Source organism: Chionomys nivalis, chromosome 4 (genome assembly GCF_950005125.1).
Source record: "Chionomys nivalis chromosome 4, mChiNiv1.1, whole genome shotgun sequence".
Lineage (NCBI taxonomy): Eukaryota > Metazoa > Chordata > Mammalia > Rodentia > Cricetidae > Chionomys > Chionomys nivalis.
Genome location: NC_080089.1, coordinates 53,051,096 through 53,076,500, shown reverse-complemented (window position 1 = coordinate 53,076,500; position 25,405 = coordinate 53,051,096). Strand labels below are relative to the sequence as shown.

The 25,405-nt window shown below is 44.1% G+C and overlaps 1 protein-coding gene across 1 annotated transcript; it reads left to right on the top strand.

The window, feature by feature from the left end:
- The first annotated feature begins 1,937 nt into the window (after nucleotides 1-1,937).
- Nucleotides 1,938-25,146, top strand: LOC130873733 (aromatase). The gene is made up of 9 exons (XM_057768645.1): nucleotides 1,938-2,082; nucleotides 6,378-6,528; nucleotides 12,437-12,591; nucleotides 16,761-16,937; nucleotides 17,404-17,518; nucleotides 18,055-18,169; nucleotides 18,899-19,061; nucleotides 22,898-23,139; nucleotides 24,704-25,146. Exons 1-9 carry the CDS (start codon nucleotides 1,938-1,940, stop codon nucleotides 24,950-24,952), a joined length of 1,512 nt encoding a protein of 503 aa, XP_057624628.1. The 3' UTR covers nucleotides 24,953-25,146.
- The last annotated feature ends 259 nt before the right edge of the window (nucleotides 25,147-25,405 follow it).

Genomic DNA, 25,405 nt, shown 5'->3' with positions numbered 1-25,405 from the left:
GAGCATCTTTTCTCTACAAAATAAAACCCTCAACCCATTCAAAGTAGCTACTCATTAACAAAGGAAATAGCCAATAACAGCTGCCGATTTTTCCATCTCCTCTTAGATCAATTGGAAAACTGTAATAATTAAGTGACTCAACACATGCCAAGAGTTTTTTCAGTGTCCTGCTCATTATTATTTAAATGGTAGAGTAATAGAATGAGTTAACAGAATGATAATGAACTGAAGGAGTTCAATTCTGAAATTTCTATAGTTGCTAGAAATCAAAGGTTGTGTAGAGATCAAGGGGGAACTATTATCACATCTGAAGAAAGCTATGGCCTTTCTCCTCTTGAGAGTGCATGTGAGGGCTTCAGAGGCCCCTCAGGGGCTGAGAGTGTTGGCTGCTTGCAGAATGTCTACGTTCAGTTCCTGGGTCAGGCAACGCACAAATGCTTGTACCTCTAGCTCCACAGCTCCTGTGACCTCTTCTGGCCTCCTCAAGCACCTGCACACTCATGTGTGTACACACATGCAAACACACACACACACACACATAAAAGTAAAATCTTATTTTAAAAAGTATATGTGAAGTCAGGTGGTAGTGTAGCATACCTTTAATCCCAGCACTTGGGAAGCAGAGGCAGGGGGATCTCTGTGAGTTTAAGGTCAGCCTGGCCTACAGAGTGAGTTCCAGGACAGTTAGGGCTGTTACCCAGAGGAAACCCTGAAATCCAATTCACTTTTGTGAATATAGAGTTCCAGTGTGAGGTAAAACCCACCCAGTCTTAGCAAGTCCCTTAAACTTCTGGCACTTTCTACATAAGGGCAAAGCTTGGAGTGTGTCATCTACTACTGGAAAATAGATTTGATGATAATGATACAAGTTTCTTCAACTTGACTTCTGGAACTACCGCCATTCCTCAGCTCCTCCCCATGGGCCGAGCTGATGAAACAGGACCCAAAGACCCAGTGCACTGTTGTTGAAAACCAGCTCGGCTGGGAAAAGGCATTGCGTTATCCTGCACAAGACACAACCCATCGCTTGGCCCGGATGACTGAGCGGCACCCGAGCCTGCTGCTGGGGCTTGCTGCTCTGGCTATTGTCTTTCTCCATCCCATTCTTTTTGTTTCTTCTCTCTTTATTCTCCCTCTCCTATCCCCCACCCCACCCTATCTCTCGTGATGACCCCAGGAACATTGTTTAACCAATCTGGGGTTCTAGTTACAGATCCCCATTAAAGCCCCCAGAGAGAGACTGTCAAGTGTAACACATCTTGAATCTCACAGACACCCCAGTGAAAACTCCTGGAACACTTTGATGCTGTCCAAGAAATGCATTCTCTCTGTAGAAATGTGCCATCTGGGGAAGTGATTTTGATCAAGGGAAGGAATTGGGACATTGCTTGTGTTGCTTTAATTTTAACTTCTTATTTTTATATTTATATATTTACATTTGTGTGTGTGTGTGTGTGTACACACATGTATATACGCATGCATGTGAGTCCTGGAGGCTGAACTCAGGTTGTTAGACTCAGTGGTAGGAGCCTTTACCTGCGCTTGATTTGTCTTATTAATTGTATTTGCTGTAAAGCAAGAGAATTGCCTAAGGAGAAGCTGCTGTTGAAGTAACAGTGTTTGTTCCTCTGGAGTCGACTCTCAAGTGAGCTTGCACGTCACTCTACCCACTCAAGGGCAGGATGATAAGGTTCTGTCAGACCAACTGTTGAACAGAACCTGCGTCTACCAAGGTCATCCTTGTTTTGACTTGTAACCACAAATTTGTCTTGTCTAAGTGGCCAATCGCTATAAAACAAAGGGCCCAGCCCTTCATTCCGACACCCTTCGAAGAGGCAGGAGCCAGAGCCAAGCCGGTTGATTTATTTTCTAACCTCACTCCTGCTTCGTTCCTATAGAGCTTTGAATTTTGTTCTTCTGAGGCCAGTTATCACAAGATGTTCCTGGAAATGCTGAACCCCATGCACTATAATGTCACCAACATGGTCCCGGAAGCTATGCCGGTCAGTGCCATGCCCCTGCTGCTGATCACGGGCCTCCTCCTCTTGCTATGGAGCTGTGAGAGCACATCTTCCATACCAGGTGAGCCTCTGCTTTGGTTCTGTACCTAAGGAGAATGTTCTGGTGGGTTTCTTGGTCCATGGCAGCAAAAATATTTTTGTAACAAGACAAAGAGCAAACGTTGGAAGGTTTCTGGAGCCACAGCTGCGCCAGCAAGGGAGCACTAAATGGATAGTCTGCACGCAGCAGACGAGCGCATCACAAGCTGCGTGGATGCTCCCAGGCTGCATACTGCTTTGGCACAGACAGTACCTAAGAGGCAAGCTTGAGATGGAGTGGAGCAAGGTAAAATGCTCGAGATTTTTATTAACAAAAGAAAGAAGAAATAAAAAAAAAGAAACAGATTCAAATTCATTCCAGTCTGCTCTGCGGGTGGAAGGGTCTCTGGGCTGCCCTCCCTTCTGTCTTCTCCCTTCTACTTTGCCTCAACCACACCTTCTCCCTTCCTTGCATTTCTTCTTTCTCTTAATCTTATTCTTCACATTCTCTTATTGGCAGCGACAGTGACAGCGATGTCACCATAAGGGTTGAATGGGAGCTGTGTAATGGGAGAAGTGAAGGGGCTGCCACCATTCTCTGGGAGCATCACATCCTGATGGAGTTGCCAAGATGGTCTGTGTGTCAATCAAAAGTAGAGACTGACATAATTGTTCGGACATCCCGGTGAAGCATTTTGCCACTGCTGATGAAATGATCAATTATCAGATTAATTCAGAATAAACAGAAATTCCAGATAATGTCTCTAAATTCAGGTGTGAATGCCTCATGGTTATTGCTAGTTTCTGACTCCATAAGATATCCAACAAGGCTTGTTTCAATGCCATAGTAACCGCCCATTCACAAACACGCCAGAGCTCTGCGCAGGGCAATTGAAAGTGGCAGCTGGGCTGGGGAGAGCAGGCACACAATGCTGTGTCTGGATTCTTTTTGAAGCTTTCCAGATACTTGCCAGCCTCTCAGATCCAGCCTTGCACTTTAGGTTCCTTTAGTTTCTAATTTAACTGAGCACTGAGTTAAGTTTGTTCTCTTCTCCCTGGTGGGGTCACCTTTGGGGGAGGAGGTCTAGGAGCTGAAGGCAACTCCTCCATGGCTTTGGCTTGGATACCCCTGCCACGGATTTCCTTTCCTCTGGTGAGCTCCTTGATCAGTGTGAATGAGTAGTTGAGGTTGAGATTGAGGGTGGGGTGCAATAGAATACTTTTTTCCTTCTCTTCCTTGTCTTAGGCTCAGGTGCTAAAGTCCAAGACACCTGCCTTATAAGAGCATCTTGCAAACAGAAAAGAGGGCAACACTCCATCTGTCAAGGAAGCCACACACTCTCTAATTTTAGTATAAGAAAACCTGGAAGGCGGGAGTTTGCTAGCCAGTCATCAAGCCCTTTCCCAGAGTGTTTAAATTGCAATGACCTTAAACGTCTTCTCGCTACAGTAGCTCTGGCTACCTCTCTGGCCTGGAGCTGATTATGTAATGTAAACCACATCTGTGTTGAATTCAAAGAGATCCGCCAGCCTCTGCTTCCTGGGTGCTGGGATTAAAGTCATGCACCACCACACACAGCTAAAATATGCACTTTGAGAAGAAGTGGAGTGAGAACTGACAGCCCCCAGGCCTAAGTCAGGAAGCTAGGTGGCACTTATTTGTGCCTACCGCTTCTGGGCCAGGGACATGATACTGGTGTTACCAGTGGCAACCACCTGGACAGTACAGTGATCCTCAGCTCTGTCTGAGGTAGGGCCTCTGGGTTGATTCTCTAAAACCTTACTTGGCAGTGTTTCTTGAACAGCGGAGGTTGAGAGTCGCAGAGTTAAGTCCAACTCCTCCATGTGACAGAAGGGGAAAGCCCCCAGAGAGATGCTGTGTTGCCAGACAACATGTTACGACAGTAAGAGAAGCCAGAAAGTCCAAACAAAATAAAGGGTTAATTAAATTCCAGAGGAGGGAAATGACTTGCTGATGCCCACGTAGAAGGAAAATAGAAGCCCCTGCAGAGGACCAGGAGTCCCTAGTCTTTGCTGTGTGTTCCCACCTACGTTCATGCTTTGTTTTGGAAATAAGAGGTCTGGTCAGTTCTCTTTCAGGGCATAGCCCAGGATTCGCTGGCTCCTGTCAGGCATAGGAAAGTGGCCGTTCTCCCAGCTCTTTCTGTCATTGCTCTTGAATCATGGCTCTCTGGACTCTTGGAGTCACAAGTTTTAGGGTACCTCTGGGTCCTCAAAAGCCTAAGGGAATTCAAAAGGTGTAGTGGTTAAAAGCCCCCATTAATAAGTTTCAGTTAAGGCAGCTTCCTGCTCTGTCAGGTGATGTTGGTGACAGTGGACTCGAGGAGGAGTGATTTGATCCAGTGTGTGATGGCTCGAGGACTCAGGTGTAAGCTGCTCCCTTTATGGCTGCTGAGAAGTCTGTCTAGACCTGGCGCTTGGAGGCAAGGGATGTGCAAAGAGCATAGCTGTGGGTTCTGACCTGGCAAGTGGCAAAGATGGGCTGATATGGAGGGGGTGGAGACTGACTCCTACGGGAAGTCGTGTCCCTTCAAGTCTCATAAATATGTGTGTGTCAAGAACAACATTCCGAAGTTCATGCTTTATATTATATGCACATACCTTGTTTATTTGAAGCCATTTACTGAGCATCTGTGTTGTACTAAATTACTAAATGGTATTTTGTTTACAACACACATATAATAGATTAAAACTTGATGTATCTGATTTTGAAGAAATATATATTCAATCAAGTCTGCCTGTTTACAGGGAATTATTTTAATAGAATGTCAGTCATGATATAATGCAGTGCTGGTAGAGTTAGAAGACTGAAAACCTTTGGTTTACAGTTATCACACGTGCTCACTCATAAGTGGTTTTTAAACATAAAGCAAAGACAACCAGCCCACAAATCACAATCCCAGAGAACCTAGACAACAATGAGGACCCTAAGAGAGACATACATAGATCTAATGGGAAGTAGAAAAAGACAAGATCTCCTGAGTAAATTGGGAGCATGGGGACCTTGGGAGAGGATTGAAGTGGAGGGGAGAGGAAGGGAGGGGAGCAGAGAAAAATGTAGAGCTCAATAAAAAAAAGAAAAAAAGAAAAAAAAAAGAAAGAGAAAAGGAAAGAAAACCTTTGGTTCTGTTGATCTTTTGTTTGAAAGATCTTATCTTCCAAAAAGGGAGAAGAGGTCTGATAATTCCGTTACTAGGAACTCGGTTAAACACTGTTTGCCTAATTTGAGAGTCAACATCCAGCTGAGATGATTCAGCTGAAAATTTGTACATCTAGATTATCACATAACTCTTGTTGGCTCATGTGACTTAGACATGTTAGGCTTTATAACAATTTCACTGGCAACATGGAATTTTAAAAAGATTTAGGAAAATTACTTTACATGACAGTTTTTAAGTACTGAATTATTTTTATCTAACTTTTTACCAACCACTAGTAAAATAAACTCTACTGGGTTTGATTGGAATCTCGACAATTGAGAAACTGAGGCAGGAGAATCTTGATGTTCAAGGACACCCTGAGCTAAATCATTTAACCTTGTCTCAAAAAAGTCAACAAAGTATAATGGCACATGTCTGTAAAAATGTTGGGAATATAATGAAACCTATTACTTTGCATGCTCACCTAAAAATTTAGCAGAATGAATTCAAGCTACAAGTTCATTTTGTGACATGAACCGTCCCCCCGCCCCCCCCACTTCACACTATGAATAATGCTACCGTTGTCCATGTGAGCAAGGCTGAGAGCTGATTGCTGCTCTTGGCCGAAACCAGACCCTGCTCCATGAGCTCTAGTGTAGATAATGAATTCTTCACTGCAAAAATGAGTTCTCAGGTTTGTATTACCTCATGAGATTTTTTTTTCTTAAGACTTCTTTTTATAAGCTGAGCCTTAAAGGCAGCAGATGTTCTGGGATTGGACATCATCCTTGCAGACCTTCACATGAAAGGAAGCCAGGCTCAGCTCTGATAGAGTCATTCTGTCAACTGAGAGCTTACAGACAAGAGCGGCAGAATGCCACTGAGTCCATCGGCTTGTCCCCTCTCGCAGTTCCTATGTTTATTGCCATGCAGATGAACCGATTTTTACTTGTGACTCTCAGAAATGAGCATGGCGCTGAAATGTCAGGTCAAGAGAAGCAAGTGTGAAGCCATGGACTTTTCACGCGTGAAGAGGTAGAGAGCCTTGTGGTATACTTGGTTTTGTGACTCACATATAGACCAGAAGATGTAAAAATAAAAAAAGTTGTTTGATACGAAAGAACAACAATTTTGGAGATTTTTCAGAAGTTCACTGTCATCTCACGACTTGTTGTAGGTCCTGGCTACTGTCTGGGAATTGGGCCCCTCATTTCCCACGGCAGGTTCCTGTGGATGGGGATTGGAAGTGCCTGCAATTACTACAATAAGACCTACGGAGAGCTCGTGAGGGTCTGGATCAGCGGAGAGGAAACGCTCATCATCAGCAAGTGAGTCTGTGAACGCTCGTATCAGCTCGAATGGCTGAGGGAGGTGTAGCCCAGCAAGAACGTGTGCTCAGTGTGTGCCAGTCCCGGGTTCAATTCTCAGTGTCCAAATGCGGCCACCACTTCTACTGCTTCGATTGCTCCTTTAAAAGCAAGGCTGAAGCTTTTTCCTATTTATTTATTTCTTTTAAAGAACAGTATTGAGTTTTTCCCTACTAAAAAGAAATCCATATTTTGGTACAGCTACATTTTTCCCCCTGTGGAAATGAAGATGAGAAAATGTCCACGTAGCAGTCTATTACTGTGGATGAGCAAAATAATTGAAAGTTTCTTGAGTTAAAGTCAGAGACACGTAGATAAAGAACCCCAGAAATCTGGGAAGTCATTTAAAATTTCTCTGAGTAGTGAGTATAAAAATCCAGGGTCCGGAAGGTTTTGGCTAAGCATGCTTTAGGGAAAACACACCAGTTTTTTTTCTGCTTTCCTGCGACTTTGGTCTTATTTCTATAAGTCACTGTACAAAAAAATAAAAACCAAAACCAAACCCAAACAAAACAAACCAAAACCAATTCCCCAAATCTCTAAACAGCAACAAAGGAGAGGCTGATCTCTGCCTGGCAGCTTTTAGCGTGGTCGCCCTGCAGGCTTCTGAATACCTACAAGGCAGCAACCAGCACAGAGAGAAACCGCCAGCTGCTGTCCTCTGGCTGCGTGCTAGTGTCTTGCCTGAGCCACCTGCGCCACCGATCAGGCTCAGCAGCGCCCATTAAAACCAAAGTCCTCTTTCCCACACTCTTACGCTTTGCTGGATTGCATCCATCCTGGGATTAACTAAATACTCATCAGCTATTATTGAACTGTGTTTTTGTTCACTAGTTTTCTAGTCTATTGATCTGAGAAGATGAAGGAATTAGAAGGCATATTTCTACTCGACTTCCCGCTATCTCAGCAAAGTTATCTACAACTACCACACCACAAAATTGGTTCTAGCCAATCTCTTAGTTTTGGCCTGAGGTTTCCTTGTTTCATTCAGTCTGATCTGACAGCACTTTGAAGAAGGCTAAGGCAGACCACATCCACACAGCCATGAGCAGCTGTGGACAGAAGTGTCAGGCTCCTGTGGACTGAGGTTTCCTGGCCGGATTCCTTCAGCAGCAGCAACCACTGAGCTCAGAACTTGCTAGATATGTTCATGCATTACCCTTGAGGCTAGCCAAGGTGACGGGGTGTAAGACTAGATTTAAAATGAGGAATGATGGATGTGAGAACAGAAGACTAGGTGAAGTCGTTCCCAGAGAGTGGCCATTTAGAGACTTGGGTCACCAGACAAACCCACTGGAGGTCCACATCTAATCCCAAAAGCGGGGTCCTCGTCACAGCCAGAATCACCCTACTCTTCTTCCTCAGGAAAGCAACTTTAGTGGCTCTGGCCAGCACAGACACAGAGGTACAGACATAACTGACCTACCCTCCCCGCAGCTCCTCCAGTTCATTTCTTGTTATGTTCCCTCAGGCTTTTCACTTGTTGGAGTCTTTGTGTTCTCCTTAATTGCCTCCAAGCCCTCTATTTCGTTGTTAAAGGCTGAGCTCCTCTCTGGAATAGGACGACTTTGTCCCCGTCTCCCTCCCTTGCTCGCTGCTCTTCAAGTCTTTTCCAGAACTACCTGTACCTCTTGAAGCGACCCTGCTGGACCTCAGACAGATTGTTGTTTTGATTTGAACGGTTTGCCGGATTTCTTTTCCTTTTAAAAAGTTGGAGGTGTAGAGCCGTTACTGCTGTGTGGTGACTGCGGTCCAACTTTTCCAATCAGCCTTGCCACAGGGGTCCAAGGCTACAGGATTTCGGGGGGGGGGGGGAGGCAGTTAGGAGGGGTGATGCGTGCGCATGCGCGCTGCCCTCGCATCTCAGAGACCAAGGCAAGGCTGAGATGTGCATGAGGATTATGGAGCCTGCAGCAAAGCAAGCACAGGGCCCTTGGTCAGTTCCGCTCCACACCCTACAGATGGTAGACTGTCTAGTGTGTGTGTGTGTGTGTGTGTGTGTGTGTGTGTACGGGTGTGTAACTGTCACAAATACAAAAATAAAGCATTTATAAAGGATAATTGACAATATGCCAATGAAAGTTTCATTTGCACACTTGTCTTAATTATGTGTAAATTTACAGGGAATTCAGTCAGTTTACATTATGTACTAGCTGTTAAGACTCAAACCCTGAACAAATGGTTGGGGTGCCTATTTAACATTTCAAAGTGGAGCTGGCTGCCAGCTTCCCCCATCATTCCTCAGTTCCTACCCGTTACAGGGTACGGCTGGCATACCCTGGCCCCTACCCTAAGCTTCTCCAGCCCAGACTAGGTTGCCTTTTCCCCAACTGCCCTTTCTTATAAAATCCAGCCATTTTGGTTACCTGGCCCTTTTGGTCTATCTATTACCCTACTGGCCAGTCCCTTGGCCCAGGTCACCCACCCATCTCGGTCTGTGGCTCCTGTCCCCTCATCTCCTCACATGGCCCAGCTCAGTCTGGCCATGTTCACTCTGGACTCTCCCGACGTCTCTGTCTCTGCCCCTGCCTGTATCATCCCTCATTGCTACAATAAACTTTCTCCTCCACCGCACCTAGGAGCAGTGCTCTGAGCAGGCACCCCCGTTAGCTATTTGTCCCGGGTTTGGACTTAAAGCCAACAGTAATAATCGGTTCTTTATTCCTTTCATAAATGAGAAGATACTAACACCGTGCTCTGTTCATTCACAGCAGGATTATATTTGGAGAATAAAAATGGCTCAAAGTTCCCACCATCATGGGACAGCATACTGTTAGTATACTGTGAAGAAACAAGTGAGATGCACAGTATAGCCATGTATTCCTGAATGATGGACGCATTCTGGGAAACACATTCTGGGAAATGCATTCTGGGAAATGTATTCTGGGAAACGCATTCTGGGAAATGCAGTCTGGGAAATGCATTCTGGGAAACGCAGTCTGGGAAATGCATTCTGGGAAACGCATTCTGGGAAATGCAGTCTGGGAAATGTATTCTGGGAAACGCATTCTGAGGCTATTTTGTCATGTATGAACATCATAGAGTGTATAAGATGGTCACTACGGTAATTAGGTGACAAGATCTCACGGGGCCACACTGTTAACTGTGTAGTCCATCTGTGATGGAAAGCGGCATTATGTAGCGCACACATGATGGCCAACTGTTCCGTTTGCCTGAGATTAGGAGATTTTCTTTTATTTCCATTTTCTTTTTCCTTCCTCCCTCCCTCCTTTACTCTCTCCCTTTCTTTCTTTCTTTCTTTCTTTCTTTCTTTCTTTCTTTCTTTCTTTCTTTCTTTCTTTCTTTCTTTCTTTCTTCCTTCCTTCCTTCCTTCCTTCCTTCCTTCCTTCCTTCCTTCCTTCTTTCTTTCTTTCTTTCTTTCTTTCTTTCTTTCTTTCTTTCTTTTTGAGACAGGATTTCTGTGTAGTTTTGGAGCCTGTCCTGGAACTCACTCTGTAGACCAGGCTGGTCTCGAACTCACAGAGATCCGCCTGCCTCTGCCTCCCAAGTAGTGGGATTAAAGGTGTGCGCCGCCACCACCTAGCTATAGGGGATTTTCTAAACTGGGGAATTTTTGGTGTTAAAGTTGAGATAGTCCAGAGGAAACAAGTAGATATGTACTGTCTGGGAGTGGGGGCAGAATTGGGAAAGGTTAGGGAGGACTAGCTGTGGGAGTGTAGTATAATTGTGAGTGCGTTGGTAGTTTGGGACAGGCCTCACTGACGACAGACTTAAAAGGAGGACTGAGGAGACACATTGATGAATAAGGTGGAAGACTGATCGAAGATGATTCCTGGCATGAATTGAAAGCTTCCACATGTTCACACACATACGTATAAATGTAGACATGGGTACACACACACGCGCGCGTGCACACACACACACGTGCGTGCATGAAAATGGAAAGATAAATGCCTTTTTCAAAAGTCTTGAAGACATATTTCAGGCAGAACCCTGGAGAAAAAGTGCAGCAGAAGCAGGGGCCGTGAGCCAGGAACAGGTCTAAATTGTTCAAGGAACATCAAAGATGGCAGAGGGGCTGGAAGGAAGCATGAGAGAGACAAGACGAGAGACACCAAGACATCCGGTCACGCAGCTCCTGGGGTTGCGGTGGGAATGGTGAGCTGCAGAGGAAATGGCTCATGAGGAGAAAAGGGGGTGCTATGTGAAATGAGAATATGTTCTTTCATGTGGGGGGACAACCTTGAACAAGGACGTCAGATTTCAACCATGGCAACAGGAAAGAGGGCTGAGCAGAGCATGGGTCCCAGGGAGAGAGAGAGAGAGAGAGAGAGAGAGAGAGCGAGAGCAAGAGAGAGAGAGAGAGAGAGAGAGAGAGAGAGAGAGAGAGAGAGAGAGAGAATGGACAAGGGAGATTGAATAGAAATACCACACAAGGGAGGCAGGAGGGGTTGCCCGCTGTGGTGATTGATGTCTTAACTTCAATCATGGTTAAAAGTACGACCTCTGACCTCAGTGGCATTATCTTGTCCACTGTCTCTTCTGAACTTGGGGACACTACTGGCAAACCCTCACTCTCCCCAGCAGGACATTTCCCTCAGCCTGGATTGCTGGTTAGGGTCATTTCAGGGTCAGGGTAAGGTCTCTGTGACGGCCAGGAGGAGTGTGGGCTGGGGCCTCTTGTCCCTCAAAGGTCCTCTTCTTCACAGTCAAGTTTACTCTGTTTTATAAACTCTGCCTCACTTTGATAAATGTCCTTGCTTTATAGTTCCTTGATGGTTTCTCTTGGCAGAACTTCAGACTGAAAATAGTTGGGACGATAGCACCCCCTAGGGGACACACGGGGTTTAAACATCTGCTAATGGTCAGTCGGATCCACAAGACAAATGCAGTGTATGCATGCCTGGGAACCAGGACAGAAAGGACAGTGCTTTCTCCATGGCTCGAGTACTGAAAGTCTTTAGATACAAGGATGTGAACAAAGAATGTAAAAAAAAATTTCTCTACTTTACTTGTGGAGTAAGTTAGGAAACGGAAAGAAAAGCTAGAGGTCTTACATCAATTATCAGTAATTTCAGTCCATTTTATAGAGTGATAATTCTTACTAAGTAAAATTTGAAATGCCAGATTAATTTTTTGACACTCAATTTGAAACATCTGAATTTTTGTTTTGGATTTTTAGAAAGAAAAGCTTGTCAGAAACTTGAGCCATTTTGTGGTTTATTATTGGGAACTAAATTGAGAGACTTTGATTTGATAGTTTTTATTTTAAGGTTTTTTTTCTGAAATAAATATCAACTAAATAAGTTGTTTCTTAGCATTATTATTATTTTAGAGTCTGTCCCCTCATTTCCACAGGCATCCCCCTCATCCGCAAACTCAGCCTGTTTATGACATAGAGCTGAGCAGGAGAGCAGGGTCACGACACACAGCTGAGCAAGGCCTGTTGAGGAGGGGCTTATGGTGCACAGCTGAGCAAGCAGGCAGGTTTAGCTGCCCTCAGTAGGATCAGCTCCCATAGGGAAGCAGGCTTCAGGCTGAGAAGGTGATGATGGAGGTTTTCTGCATGCACTGACTGTCAACATCCACACTTGGACCAGAAAGGAAGGCTGTACCATCTCCTTCTGACCATGGCCATGGCCATGCCCCTTGTCAACAGCACACACTCACTCACTCAGGGCTTCCCTGTCTCCCCACAGTGATCCTTTGGGGATCAGAAAGTAGAAGTGATTCAGTTGACCAAGGATGCTCTCATGCTGCCCGACACGCTTGTTCAACCTGAGTACTAGAAATCAAACTTTGCACTTGGACCAACGTGCTTCTGTTGAGAGAGCCCCCACAGTCAGAGTGAACCGCCATAAATGCCCTTCCCGTGTCGGATTAACACCAAGGCTCCCTTCCTTTTCAGGTCCTCAGTCATGTTCCACGTTATGAAGCACAGTAACTACATCTCCAGGTTTGGCAGCAAGCGTGGGCTGCAGTGCATTGGAATGCACGAGAACGGCATCATCTTCAACAACAACCCAGACCTGTGGAAAACAGTTCGCCCTTTCTTTATGAAAGGTAAACGGCAATACGCTGCCTTCTTTTCTGAGGTCTATGAACGGACTACTTTTTTTTAAAAAAAAAATTATCATTTTAACTTTGCTGTCACATAATTTTGAAATAATACCTATGCATCAAACACCGTCCTAGACACTTGACATTGTAATTCTACAGCAACGTTATATGGTGAAATGTCATAGTTTACCTGCATTTTATAGGCGAGAAAACTTTTAAGTTTCAAACAGGTTAAGTTACTTGCCCAAGATTCCAACATTAGTAAATGCTAGCCCCCAGAATGCAACCCCAGAGTCTATGATTGTGGCCACAACAAACTGAAGGGTCATTTCAACTAAGAATTTAGTGTTTTAGCTCAATGTTTCATCTAAACATGACTAAATAATGCATTGGCAGACCCGCTGTCTGTCAGGTCAGAGGCTTTAAGAGACAACAATAAATGAGAATCTTAACACAGGGAAAGACTCTGTGTGTTGACTCATGCAGCTTCTAAGTCTTACGGTTGAAGAAATGAAGTTTGAGATTCACACCAGCAGAGCAAGGAAGAGGTGAACAGAGATTCAGTCCCAAGCCTGGCCCTTACCCCTTACTATGTCCTTCTGAAAACAAAGTTGTTGAGGACCACACAAGGTCAGTTTTTAACACTAAGTCAAGCATCAGGAAGAGTGGTCTTGCCGTGGCAATCTTGTCAGAGATGGCACCCGGAGCTACATGAATTTTCGGTATGACCATGTACCATCAAAATTCTTCTTTCCATTCAGGCTCTGGAGGTCTCTAAGTCTACCACATTGCTATAGACACAGCATGCTCACTTCCTCTGGCTACTGTAACACACTAGACAGCTTTGGGTGAATGACATGCTTGTGGTAAAATTCTGCAGGTCAGAAGTCTGTCGTGGGTCTCAGCAGGGATGGCAAGCCCGAGGATGGGCGGCATCCTTGATCTTACTTCTTCCAGCTTATGGAGCCTCACCTTCATTCCTTGTCTGGTGGACAGGCCCCGTCCTCCTTGCGCTGCTCTTCTCTGTCCCACCTTCTCTTATGACCTCAGATGGGAAAGTTTCCTCACTAATGAATCTTGGGATTCATTTGGGTTTATCACAGCAACACCACAATCTCCTCTTCTTGAGGACACACACAAATCTTTTTGGGATGAAGACCGTAGACAATTTTGGAGAGGTTTTGAGTGTGTGTAGCCATGTTGGAACAGATCACTCTCCCTGTGCCTTACAAGAGTGACACTGGATTAGTGGAAAAGTGCATGTCTCAGGGTTATAGTGGGCTCATGTCCCAATACTGCCACTTGCTATTCATACAAGGACTTCCGCCAAATTGTCTACTGTCTGTGTGCTTTATTTCTTTATCCGTGGAAGTTAATGAGTGCTAGAACTGGGCCTTGAGCTGTTGTAAAGAACAAATAAAACATGTCTGACTCTGTAGGAACATACACTGTATCTTACTTTGTCGTTTGACTCAGATCTTAGATACCAATAAAACAATGATAAGCAAGACTTGATTCTGCCCTCGAGGACCGCAGAAGGCTGGGTAAGGTGGGCCTGTATATCACCAAGTATACTTTCTAGGTGAGGTTGCACCAGACTGCAGAGACTAGACACAGAGGTCACCTAAAGCCACAAAGGGGCCAGAAAAGACAGTCCAGGGCAGTGGGTGTTTATGATGAACTTTGAATGAATGAAGTAAACTCTAACTAACAAAGTGTACGAAAGGAAGACAATGTAGGAACAAAGAATGGTATATTTGACAGCAGAGAATGTCATGTCCAGGAACCCTCCATGGATGAACAGAAGGCCCAGGGAAAGCAGGTCTAAATCATTTAAGACCCTTCTTATGAAGTTGAGGACTTGATCAAATCTCAAGAGTTACAATAATTCACTAAATATTTTAGGAAAATGATGTGAACAGCTGAGTGTGTTTTAGAAAAATTCCTTCAGTAGCGTACGAAAGTTTAATGAGAACAAAGCACAGCTCAGAACAATGACATGAGGGTCTATTGCAGTGGCCAGGGGCAGATGGAGGAGAGGTCATGGGACAAGGACTGTTAAGAGAGGAACATTCTAACAGGACTTGGGGACTTGTCCGCACGTCTTTGTAAATATTTTAGATTATTCCTGTATATGTAAGATCAGACTTTCTAATAAAATGTTATAAAATTAGACCCCAATTAAATTCCAAAAATAGGAAGCTAATTGCTTACTGAAAAGCACACTGAAGTGCCTGACATTTTTATAATTAATGAGAGTCCTAAGTGTCTCGATGACTCTCCTTTGGGAGTTGGAGTCCTTTGTTTTCCCTGAGAAAAAATAAAAATCGGGACACATTTTGCAGTAACGTTATGAAGTGTTAAGCTATGGGGGGTAAAGAGAAACAGGTGAGCACAGCTGTGGAAATGTTTGTCCTGGGAGAAGGGAGAGAGGTCGGTAGGAGTGTGGGGAAGTTGTGTTCTGGAACTGCCAGAGGAGCTATTTGTTGTGAAGTTTGGTTACTTGTTGAATCCTTTTTTTGACCAAGCTAAGAGTACCTTTTCTTTTAAAAGATAAGAGTACTTTTTAAAATACATTTAAATATTAAATCATATCTGCATACACCAATGGCCATAACCAATCATATTTCATTCTGCTAGTCTGTGAAACATGGCTTCAAGTTCTTGGTCATAGAGGCAAATCCTGCATGCACATGGAAGGAAGCCATGAGTGACATGTGGATCCGCCCCTTCCATACAAAGGGCTGAGTCATTAAGGGATGATTTGCCCTGTCTTGAAAGTGCTCATTACCCAGGGAACAGAAAACACCCAGGGAGGGCTTTCCTACCACTTGGAGGGAGGCTCCTTCTTCTGTCTTCTTGGACAACTTTGGGAATCTTTAGTGTCCTTAGGCTGGTCTCTTCAGTCCTCCATTGCTCCCTTTTCCCTCCCTTCCCTTTCTTCTTCCCATCCCTCACTCCCAACACACACTGTCTCCCACATTCTTTCTTGACAAGATCTTACTCTGTAGCCTCTTCTGGCCTGAAACCCACTATGGGGCCTAAGCAGGTCTTGAACTTCTAAGAATCCTTTTACCACAGGCCCTGGAGAACTGGGATTATTGGTGTGAGCCACCATGCTGGCAGCTTCCTTTCTTCTGATATATGTTTCCCCTTTATGATAGAATGTTCTTATCTGAGAGAATGATTGCCTTCAAGGTCCACCCAAAATTTCCATGCCATTTGAAAACCTTTTTCAGCAAGTCTGAATAACAAAAAGACACAAAAAATAGAGAATATTCCTGAAGGAAACTTAAAGAAACTCTACCATGATGGGCTCTACTGGAGTCAGCGTGGTAGGATGGTCAGGAGCAGAGCAAGGGGAGGGTAGAGCCAAGTCACCCTATCTGTTTTTATTCATTCATTCATTCATTCATTCATTCATTCATTAATCCACCCACTCACCCATTTGTTCATCCGTACACTCATTCATTTACTTGGCAAATCCGTGTTGAGGGCCCTTACGCAGGACTGATTGGAGCACAATGCTCATGAATAGTTGTCGCCCTCTTTTAGGAGTTCCCAGTCACCGAAGCCTGCAAAGCAAACGAGGAATGCTCTGCCTGCCATTGCTGTGTGAAATAAACATAGAAGTAAACCGTAGAGCGGCTAGGAGTAAGAGAAGGGCATGCGTTCATTGTTTCTGAGACGGGCATTGCACATCTGTGCTCACTAGAAGGTGCCTTAGGTGAACCAGTTAAGGACCAGGTTCACTGGTTCTGCACTGTTATCCTTCCCCAAGCTAAAATGTAAGAGAAAGAAATGTGACCCTGACCTAATCCAAACCACCACCTCAAGGGAGATGTGTACACTAAGTGTAAACAGCACTGTTGGTTATTGTACCCAGAAAAATGGTTAGTTCATCCATATCTCACAAGTGATTAACTAGGGTTTAAAGAACGGCTTGATTTTGAATCATTATTTAAAAGTAATATTCAGTCATTTTTAGTCAAAAAGGTAGGCGCTTCTTACAGAAAACCAGGGTAACACAAGAAGGTATGGAGAAGATTACAGAAATTCCCACCCTATCATTGAGTGTAAAGTTGCAGACAATTGCTCCTGACATAAAAAGGCAAGAACAGCCTGCTGGTGTGCGTCCCGGTGTTTATGACGGCCAAACCTCTGTGCTTCAGCTCTGACAGGCCCCGGCCTCGTTCGGATGGTAGAAGTGTGTGCAGAGTCCATCAAACAGCATTTGGACAGGCTGGACGACGTCACCGACAACTCTGGCTACGTGGATGTGCTGACCCTCATGCGGCACATCATGCTGGACACCTCGAACATGCTCTTTCTGGGGATTCCCCTGGACGGTACTGGAGTTTGAATTGTCATGAATTCTGCCCGCTTTTAAACAGGGCACGTGGGGACAGCGCATTGCAGCAAAGTGCAGCTTTACACACTGCTCTTGGTTAAGAAAGCGTTTTTAAGTATTCCTTACTTGTCCAGACAACATCCTTTCAGGTGCCAAGAGCAGGGATGCAGTAACTGTAATTACCCCTTAGTCCAGGAAAGTCAGAGTGAGTGGGAAAGCCCAACCATAAGCGGATATGAGAGTCGAGGCTGTGGTCTCAAACACAAACTTGAAAACTGGCAACTCTATGGTTAACTCAGGCAATTCAGACGGCAAGTAGATAAATTAATAATAACTTTGCCTCATAGTTTTATGTAGCTAGATTATCCACTAGGAGATAAAAGACTGGTCAAAGAATTGGCCTGAAGTACTGTTCATCAGCTTTTATTTTCCTCGGTGAATTTGTTCTTGTTTTTGTTTCACAGAAAGTGCCATTGTGAAAAAAATCCAAGGTTATTTTAATGCATGGCAGGCTCTCCTCATCAAACCCAACATCTTCTTTAAGATTTCTTGGCTCTACAGAAAGTATGAAAGATCCATGTAAGTAGCGCAAGCTTAGAGTGCTTACAAGCGCAGTCACACTGAGTGCTTGATTGCGTCTTTGCTGCTGTTGGCCGCTTTGGTACGTGCGATGCTCCGCAGTGCGCAGAGGGATGTATTGGTGAAGTTCCTTGTGAGCTATTCGAAACACGCAAGCTGCACTGGGCAGACCAAAGGCTAAAGAAAGCCAAGGAGCTGCTCCGCAAGGGGCCCAATGTGTGACCTGAGGGCTCTCTGGAATTTTGAGTTGACAGAAAAGCCGGGTTACTGTAATATTGATATTTGTCAGGACTTTCTGCATATCTAAGAAAATGGAAACATAGAGTTAAAGTCACAGCTTTAAGATTGCTATCAATGTTTAGAAATTTCAGTTAACCCTGGTACTGTAAGATGAATGTTTCATGTAATTCACATATATTTGTTAAAAAATAAGATATAAACTCATTTACTCACAGGTGCCAGTGACTTTAAACGAATCAGAATCTGTTTTGCAGGATGTCTAAACTGAGAAAATTTTGACATTTTTTTCCCCACAGCAAGGACTTGAAAGATGAGATAGCTGTTTTGGTGGAAGAAAAAAGACAGAAGGTTTCGACAGCACAGAAGCTGGAAGACTGTATAGATTTTGCAACTGATTTGATTTTTGCTGAGGTATTGACCTGAATGAATCACAATTCCCCACCTGATATATGTTATGATGGTATACCATTATTTAAAGAATCCTCCTTAGAACTGTGGCATTTTTAAAAAATTTCTCTAGCAGGCAATCTTAATGGTAGTTCACCAAAATGCCTAAACACTAGCCATTTCATGACATTTATCATTCAAACTCTTCTATATTGTAATATAATATATGAAACCTCCAGGAAGCGAGGAGACCTAAGACACTAAATAAAGGCATTCCCTCAATATCTGGAATTTTTATTCCAGAACCCCCCCCCAGACACCAAAATATAGGGCTGTTCATATCTTACCCCCACAATGCCACAGTACTTGCATACACTTAATGTCTTCCCACAGGGGTTTGTTTATAATACCTAATGCGCTGTAACATTGTGCTAAAAGTTATGACATTGTATTATTTAGAGAATAACTACAAAAAGTCTGTACAAATTTAATAGAAACACAAGAAGAATATATGTGATGCCCAGTCAGTTAGCTCCAAAGCTAACTGTGGAACTAGAGTATATGGAGGGGCAGTGGTACACGGGTCAGTTAGCTATTTGTTTATCTTTAAGGAGAATGTTGATATGTAAAATGTTGGTACAGAGATCTGTAATTTCATTTTATTGAGATTGCTGATGCTTGAGTGTCCACCTCCCTTGTTTTCTGGAACTTCAACTCCGTCTTCAGCGTTGTCTCCTCTTTCCAACTCCCCAGAGGCGTGGAGACCTGACGAAGGAGAATGTGAACCAGTGCATACTGGAGATGCTGATTGCGGCACCTGACACCATGTCCGTCACTCTGTACTTCATGCTACTTCTCATTGCAGAGTACCCTGATGTTGAAATTGCAATACTGAAGGAAATCCATGCTGTTGTTGGTAAGCAGTGATCAAATAAATGACAGCGCTTTAAAAATGCCCTTCTGAGTGTTGGCAGCTTCTCATGGCTTAAGAATCTGAGAGCACATGTCCTTGTGGCACAATTGAGCATCCTTTGGGTATATGCCCCAAAGTGGTATTGCTGGGTCTTGAGGTAGGTTGTTTCCTAATTTTCTGAGAAACCGCCATACTGACCTCCAAAGGGGCTGTACCAGTTTGCACTCCCACTAGCAATGCAGAAGTGTTCCCTGTACTCCACATCCTCTCCAGCATAAGTTGTCATCAGTGTTTTTGAGCTTGCCCATTCTTACAGGTGTAAGATGGAATTTCAGAATTATTTTGATTTGAATTTCTCTGATGGACTAAGGAGGTTGAGCATTTCCTTAAGTGTCTTTCAGCAATTTTAGATATCTCTGTTGAGAGTTCTCTGTTTAGGCCTGTACTCCATTTTTTAAAATGGGTTATTTGTTCTTTTGATGACCAATTTCTTGAGTTCTTTGAATATTTTGGATATCAGACCTCTGTCTGATGTGGGGTTGGTGAAGATCTTCTCCCATTCTATAGGATACCGTTTTATCTTGTTGACTGTGTCCCTCGCTTTACAGAAGCTTCTCAGTTTCAGGAGGTCCCATTTATCAGTTGTTTCTCTGTGTCTGTGCTACTGGGGTTATATTTAGGAAGTGGTCTTCAGTGCCAATGCGTTCAACTATGTTCGTAGTAGCATTGTTTGTCATAGCCAGAACCTGAAAACAACTTAAATGCCCCCTAACCAAAGAATAGATAAGAAAAATGTGGTACATTTTCACAATGGAGTACTACAAAGCAGGAAAAAATAATGACATCTTGAAATTTGCGGGCAAATGGATGGATCTAGAAAACGTCATATTGAGTGAGTAACCCAGACCCAGAAAGACAATTGTCATATGTACTTACTCCTTAGTGGCTTTTAGACATAAAACAAAGAAAAACCAGCCTACAATTCACAATCCCAGAGAACTTAGACAACAATGAGGACCCTAAGAAAGACATACATGGATCTAATCTACATGGGAAGTAGAAAAAGACAAGATCTCCTGAGTAAATTGGGAGCATGGGGATCATGGGAGAGGATTGAAGGGGAGGGGAGAGGCGGGGAGGGGAGCAGAGAAAAATATATAACTCAATAAAAATAATAGTAAAAAAAGATTCTGATAGCAAACGTAAAACCTAAAGGAAAAATAAAGTAAGTAATCCTTCTACATCTTGGTTATGTTGAGTAGGTTAAAATGATAGTCCCTCCTATTTATATGCTGTATAAAACATAAAAATAATATGTGCTTATTGAAAAATTCAAACACCCGAGCAATACGTAAAACAGAAAGTAAATATCCTAATTCATCATTGTCTTAGGGCCTCATTCTCATCCCCGCCACTACGTGTTTTCTGTATGTTCTTCAATGGGATTTCTATTTGTGTGTGTGTAGGGGGTCGTGTGTGTGCACATGTCACACTATGAATGTGAAAGTCAGAGGATAGTTTGTGGGGAGTCCGTTCTCCCCTCCCAAATGAGTTCTGCTGACCGAGTTCATGTTTTCAGTGTTGGTGACATACATTTACCTGTTGAGTCATCTCCCCAGCTTGAGACCTTATTCCATGTGTGCACAGACACATATACGGTCAAGTTTGCCCATCTTAGAAAGTCATACTATAGTATAGTACCTGCATGTAACCTAATTACAACCGTCCACAGACTAAGTCCCTTCTCCATTGTTTGTAATGCCTCCTGCAATGCAATTCTTTATAAATAGTTACTATACTGCATTATCTGGAGAGTTAACTGCAAAATAAAGGCTGTGGATGGTCAGCACAAATACAATAAAATCTACTTGATGCTGTTAGTTAAATCCATCGATGGAGAACTTGAGTATACGCTCTGCCTGCCTCGTGGGTTGCATAAGTCTTCTTTAGTGAGCTCACCTAGGAAAATGGCTATCGGTTGTTTACAGAAGTGTTTGTGGATTTTACTTGGCCGCAGGAGGAGGAGGGGAGGGCAGCAGAGTCGGAGTGATGGGCTTCCTTCTCCGCTGCAACCCAGTGGTGTTGGCCCCTCTCTCCCATTCTTTCTGCCTCTTCTGGCTGCAGGAGTCCCCAGGGCCCCATTGGGTTCTTGCATGCCTATTTTCATGGCTCTAGGTCAGCATCATCCTGTCCCTACTCGGCTTTAGAAGCACAAAACCAGAACTCTTTCCCGGGAGAAAACAAATAGCTTATTAGGGGCTGCCCCCACCTGGGGGATCTGTTTAGGGACACGTTACTAAGCAATGAGAGAAGACAGCACGAGAAGGACTTTCCGGGCCTTGCACACACACAGTGCTGGTGATAGATGTTATTGGTTGTGGAAAGGCACCTCCTTTAACAAGTGATTTTATGGGTGCTTGAAGCAGTTGCCACTAAGGAAAAGCTGCATTCGTTTCAATGTAAGAAAAGGTTCTGTAGGTCCTCGGTGAGGGGGAGGAGAACAAGAAGACAGGGTAACACTGCCCCAAATTCCAGAATGTTTTCTCAGTGTTTCCCGCCAGGCTTTTGGGGTCTGTGCAGAGGGCAAGGGCACTCCATTCACTGGGTTGGCTGGTAGAGTGCTGGGAGAAAGAGAACTCAGTTGTACTGGAATGAAGAGAGAGGGCACTATGGGAGGGTGTGGCAGGGGAAACTGATTTTGAGTGTGTGCTTTGGTCAGACCTCTAATACAAGTTCCTTGAGTGTGAGACCTGTTTGTGCCTCGTAGTGTCTCCCTGACTCTCCACTCTCCATCAGACTCTCAAAGATGGGAAAGCAGCTGAGCTTGTTACAACACAGATGCTCCCTCTTGTGGTCCACACACTCGTTACTTCCTAGGAATAAATCCTAGCAGATACAAAAACCTCTATCTTCTTCTCTCTGCCTCTCCACCCCAGTTACAGAGCACAGTACTTAAGATACAGGCTCTCTCCCTAGACTTTTCTCACTGAACTAGATCTTCCCACATGCCTTGGATTTATAGGAGACAGGGACACCTTAGTACACCTGAAACTCCAGGATGCTGCTTTGATTCTGTAAAAGTGGTGGTTTATTTGAGGGTGCTTTTAGATCCTGCCATATCTGGGACAAATCTAAGCTTCTTTGACCAATGCCAGGCCAAGCTGAGACAATGGGAATGTCTGTTACCCCTCGATCACGCCCAGAGTTAGGTGGGGCACTGATGGTGGAGAGTAGTAGCCGTTTTCCAGGACCAATTTGTTTGTGGTCGGATGTGGTGGGCCTGTCAGCGACACGTGTGGGAAGGTAGCTGCCCAAATGACTAAGGGCGTGAACGTTGTAAAATGAACTCGGTCCACAAGCTCCCCGACCCTGCAGGACCCTATAGCCCCTTGTTTGGGATGGTTATTGTATAGTCGGCTCACACATTAAGAGACAATGTAAATGTTCCCTAGAATGTGGAGCAGATGGAAAACCCAAAGACTTGAGGCCCACAGATAAGAGGACTATGAGATGTGGAGTAGGTGTGGCCAACGTGGAACTGCAGAGTGCATGTCCCCTCTGAAGGGGTGGCTGCCTCTGCCCCATCTTTAGGTGGAAAAGTGGGTCCAGCATGAGCAAATTTTCAGGAAATCTTTTTTGTTGTTGTTATGAAACATCTGAACTTTTATAAAGCAGACCAAATAGAACACATTTGTTTCCAGTGGGTGGCATGCATTAGAATTACAAGCATTTTTTTTCTAACCAAGAACAAATTGCTCTATGGGGAAAAAAAAGAGCTTTAGTGCTCATCATGTATAAAGCTAACGTCGCTTTCTTTGTCCTTTTTATCTATTCTGCAGGTGACAGAGACATAAGGATTGATGATATCCAAAATTTAAAAGTGGTGGAAAACTTCATTAATGAAAGCCTGAGGTACCAGCCCGTCGTGGACTTGGTCATGCGTAGAGCCCTGGCTGATGATGTGATTGATGGCTACCCAGTCAAGAAGGGAACGAACATCATTCTGAATATCGGAAGAATGCACAGACTCGAGTATTTCCCCAAGCCCAATGAATTTACCCTTGAAAACTTTGAGAAGAACGTAAGAGCTCCTCCTTACACCCGAGCGTGTTGTTTCTGGTGGTGCAGTTAGATCTACTCCAGGCAGACTTAGCTCTCTCCACCCACCCTTCTACTATTTCATGGGAGTACCTGTGTCCTGTAACTTAGAACATGGCTAACACAGTCATCCCAAACCAAAGCTATCGGCTCTCTCTGTGTATAAAACGTTCGTAAAGTTGCCACTCAGGAAAGCAAAACAAGAAAAATTCTTAATTTGGCAAAGACTTATTTAAGGCAACTGATCTCTTCCATTCAAGTCTATCATTAATTTTTAAAAGCTGTCTTTTGTGCATGAGTGTTTTGCCTGCATGTATGTAAGTACACCGTGCATGTGCCTGGTACACACAGAGTTCAGAAGACGGCATTGGAACTGGAGTTATGGGTGGTTGTAAACCACCATGTGGATACTGGGTACAGAACCCGGGTCTTCTGGAAAAGCAGCCAGTACTCTTAAATCACTGAGTCATCTCTCCAGCTCCAAATTTATCACTTCTTCTATAATACAGTAAAAAGAAAAAAAAAACCAATAAATGCATCACTTTCTCATCATCTAGATTCAACTTACCACCAGCCAAGCAAAGGAAATACATTTCTGCTTTACACAGAAATCAAATAAGATTTCATTTTATCACTGCCTTTATTCTATCAAATGGCCTCAAGCAGTGGATCTCACTACAAATAAAACTCAATGATTAAAAAAAAATCAGTTGCCTTCTTAATATGGCTGGTATAAATAGGAGATATTTTTGCTTCCATTACATGAAAACAATATTTTCCAAATAACTTTCTGTGTCTCCTTTTTTTCTTACTTGCATGTAAGACAGGGACTCAGTGTTGATCCAGCACTCTAGTTAATGTTTCTGGACAGGCAACCCAGATAATGCCTTGTCAACTGGCCAACAGATTTTATTTATTTTTTTAGTTCCAGTAAGTTGAAATCATGTAAATGCAGACTGGACAAGACAGACAGATATGATTCACATTAATTTTCATGGTAACGAAAAGTCGTTAGGAGACCCGGTGTAGTGGCAAACTCCTGTAATCGTAGCGCTCTGAGGTAGAGACGAGAGGACCAGAAGTCTAGAGTCATCCCAGGCCACAGAGATCCCTCCTCTCTCTCACAGGAAGCTTGACACTGATAGTCTGGAAATCCATGTCTTTTATCATCATTTTATCCATTAGATGAGGTCACACAAAAACAAACTTTGTCTTAGTAACTTGCAAAGCACTAGGAAAGCCGAAATTGTCCTGCAGAGCTTCTGAATAGCTAATATCGCCCATATGGTGATTTGCCCTGCCTTCCCCCAGCTTATTGACATGTAAAGCAAAACCAGGGACCATCTGAGGCCAGGACAAGCCGAGCTGGGTCGCAAGAGGGGCACAGTGGATGAGAAGGGTTGCTTCTTTAGCCCCAGCTGTGTGTCTCAGGGAGGAAGCAGTACGGCTGAGAGGCCAACCAGGCATTCTGACTGACAAGCGTTTTCAGAGCAAATCAAAGAAAGCCGGTTGCGTGACCCTCCCTAACCATCTGCTCATTTTCATAGGTTCCCTTCAGGTATTTTCAGCCATTTGGCTTCGGGCCCCGCAGCTGTGCTGGGAAGTACATCGCCATGGTGATGATGAAAGTCGCCCTGGTTACACTTCTGAAGAGATTCCACGTGAAGACATTGCAAAAACAATGTATTGAAAACATGCCCAAAAAAAATGACTTGTCCTTGCACCCCAATGAGGACAGACACCTTGTGGAAATAATTTTCACTCCAAGGAATTCAGACAAGAACATCAAGCAGTAAAGCAGTGTGGGCTGTGTTTCCTCTGGAGCATACTGTGTCAACCTCCCGATGAACTTGTGACGGTCTGAAGCGTTTTAGGATGACAGCTCCTGTGGTTTGTCAGCAAGATGGCCGCCATCCAAAAAGCCAGGATGCAAAGAAAAGGAGAGAGACTGAAGCCTTAAAGGACAGAGCCTACAAAATAGACGTTGGGAAAGACAGGCCGTCAGTTAACCCTGTCTGGTCTCCTGCCAGAGTTCCGTCGCTGCTGTCGCCAGCACATCTAAAGCCTCTGCCAGAAGTCGCTAGAAGGGTCAGGCAGACCCGCTACTGTGAATAAGGAATAAAGGCGTGTTCGTGTGCGCGTGGTGAGAGTGGGTAGCGAACGGCACCTCAAACTCTTCCCACAAGCTAAGCCCAGTTGCTTCTGATGAGCCCACATGTAAGCTGCTTGGGACAGAAGTTAAACGTGAG

What these genes read in the sequence shown, in the direction of transcription:
- LOC130873733 (XM_057768645.1), top strand. Translation starts at nt 1,938, where the DNA reads ATGTTCCTGGAAATGCTGAACCCCATGCACTATAATGTCACCAACATG. An exon ending in GAAACGCTCATCATCAGCAA is followed by an intron (nt 6,529 to 12,436) that starts GTGAGTCTGTGA and finishes CTTCCTTTTCAG; the next exon opens with GTCCTCAGTCATGTTCCACG. An exon ending in TTGAAAACTTTGAGAAGAAC is followed by an intron (nt 23,140 to 24,703) that starts GTAAGAGCTCCT and finishes TCATTTTCATAG; the next exon opens with GTTCCCTTCAGGTATTTTCA.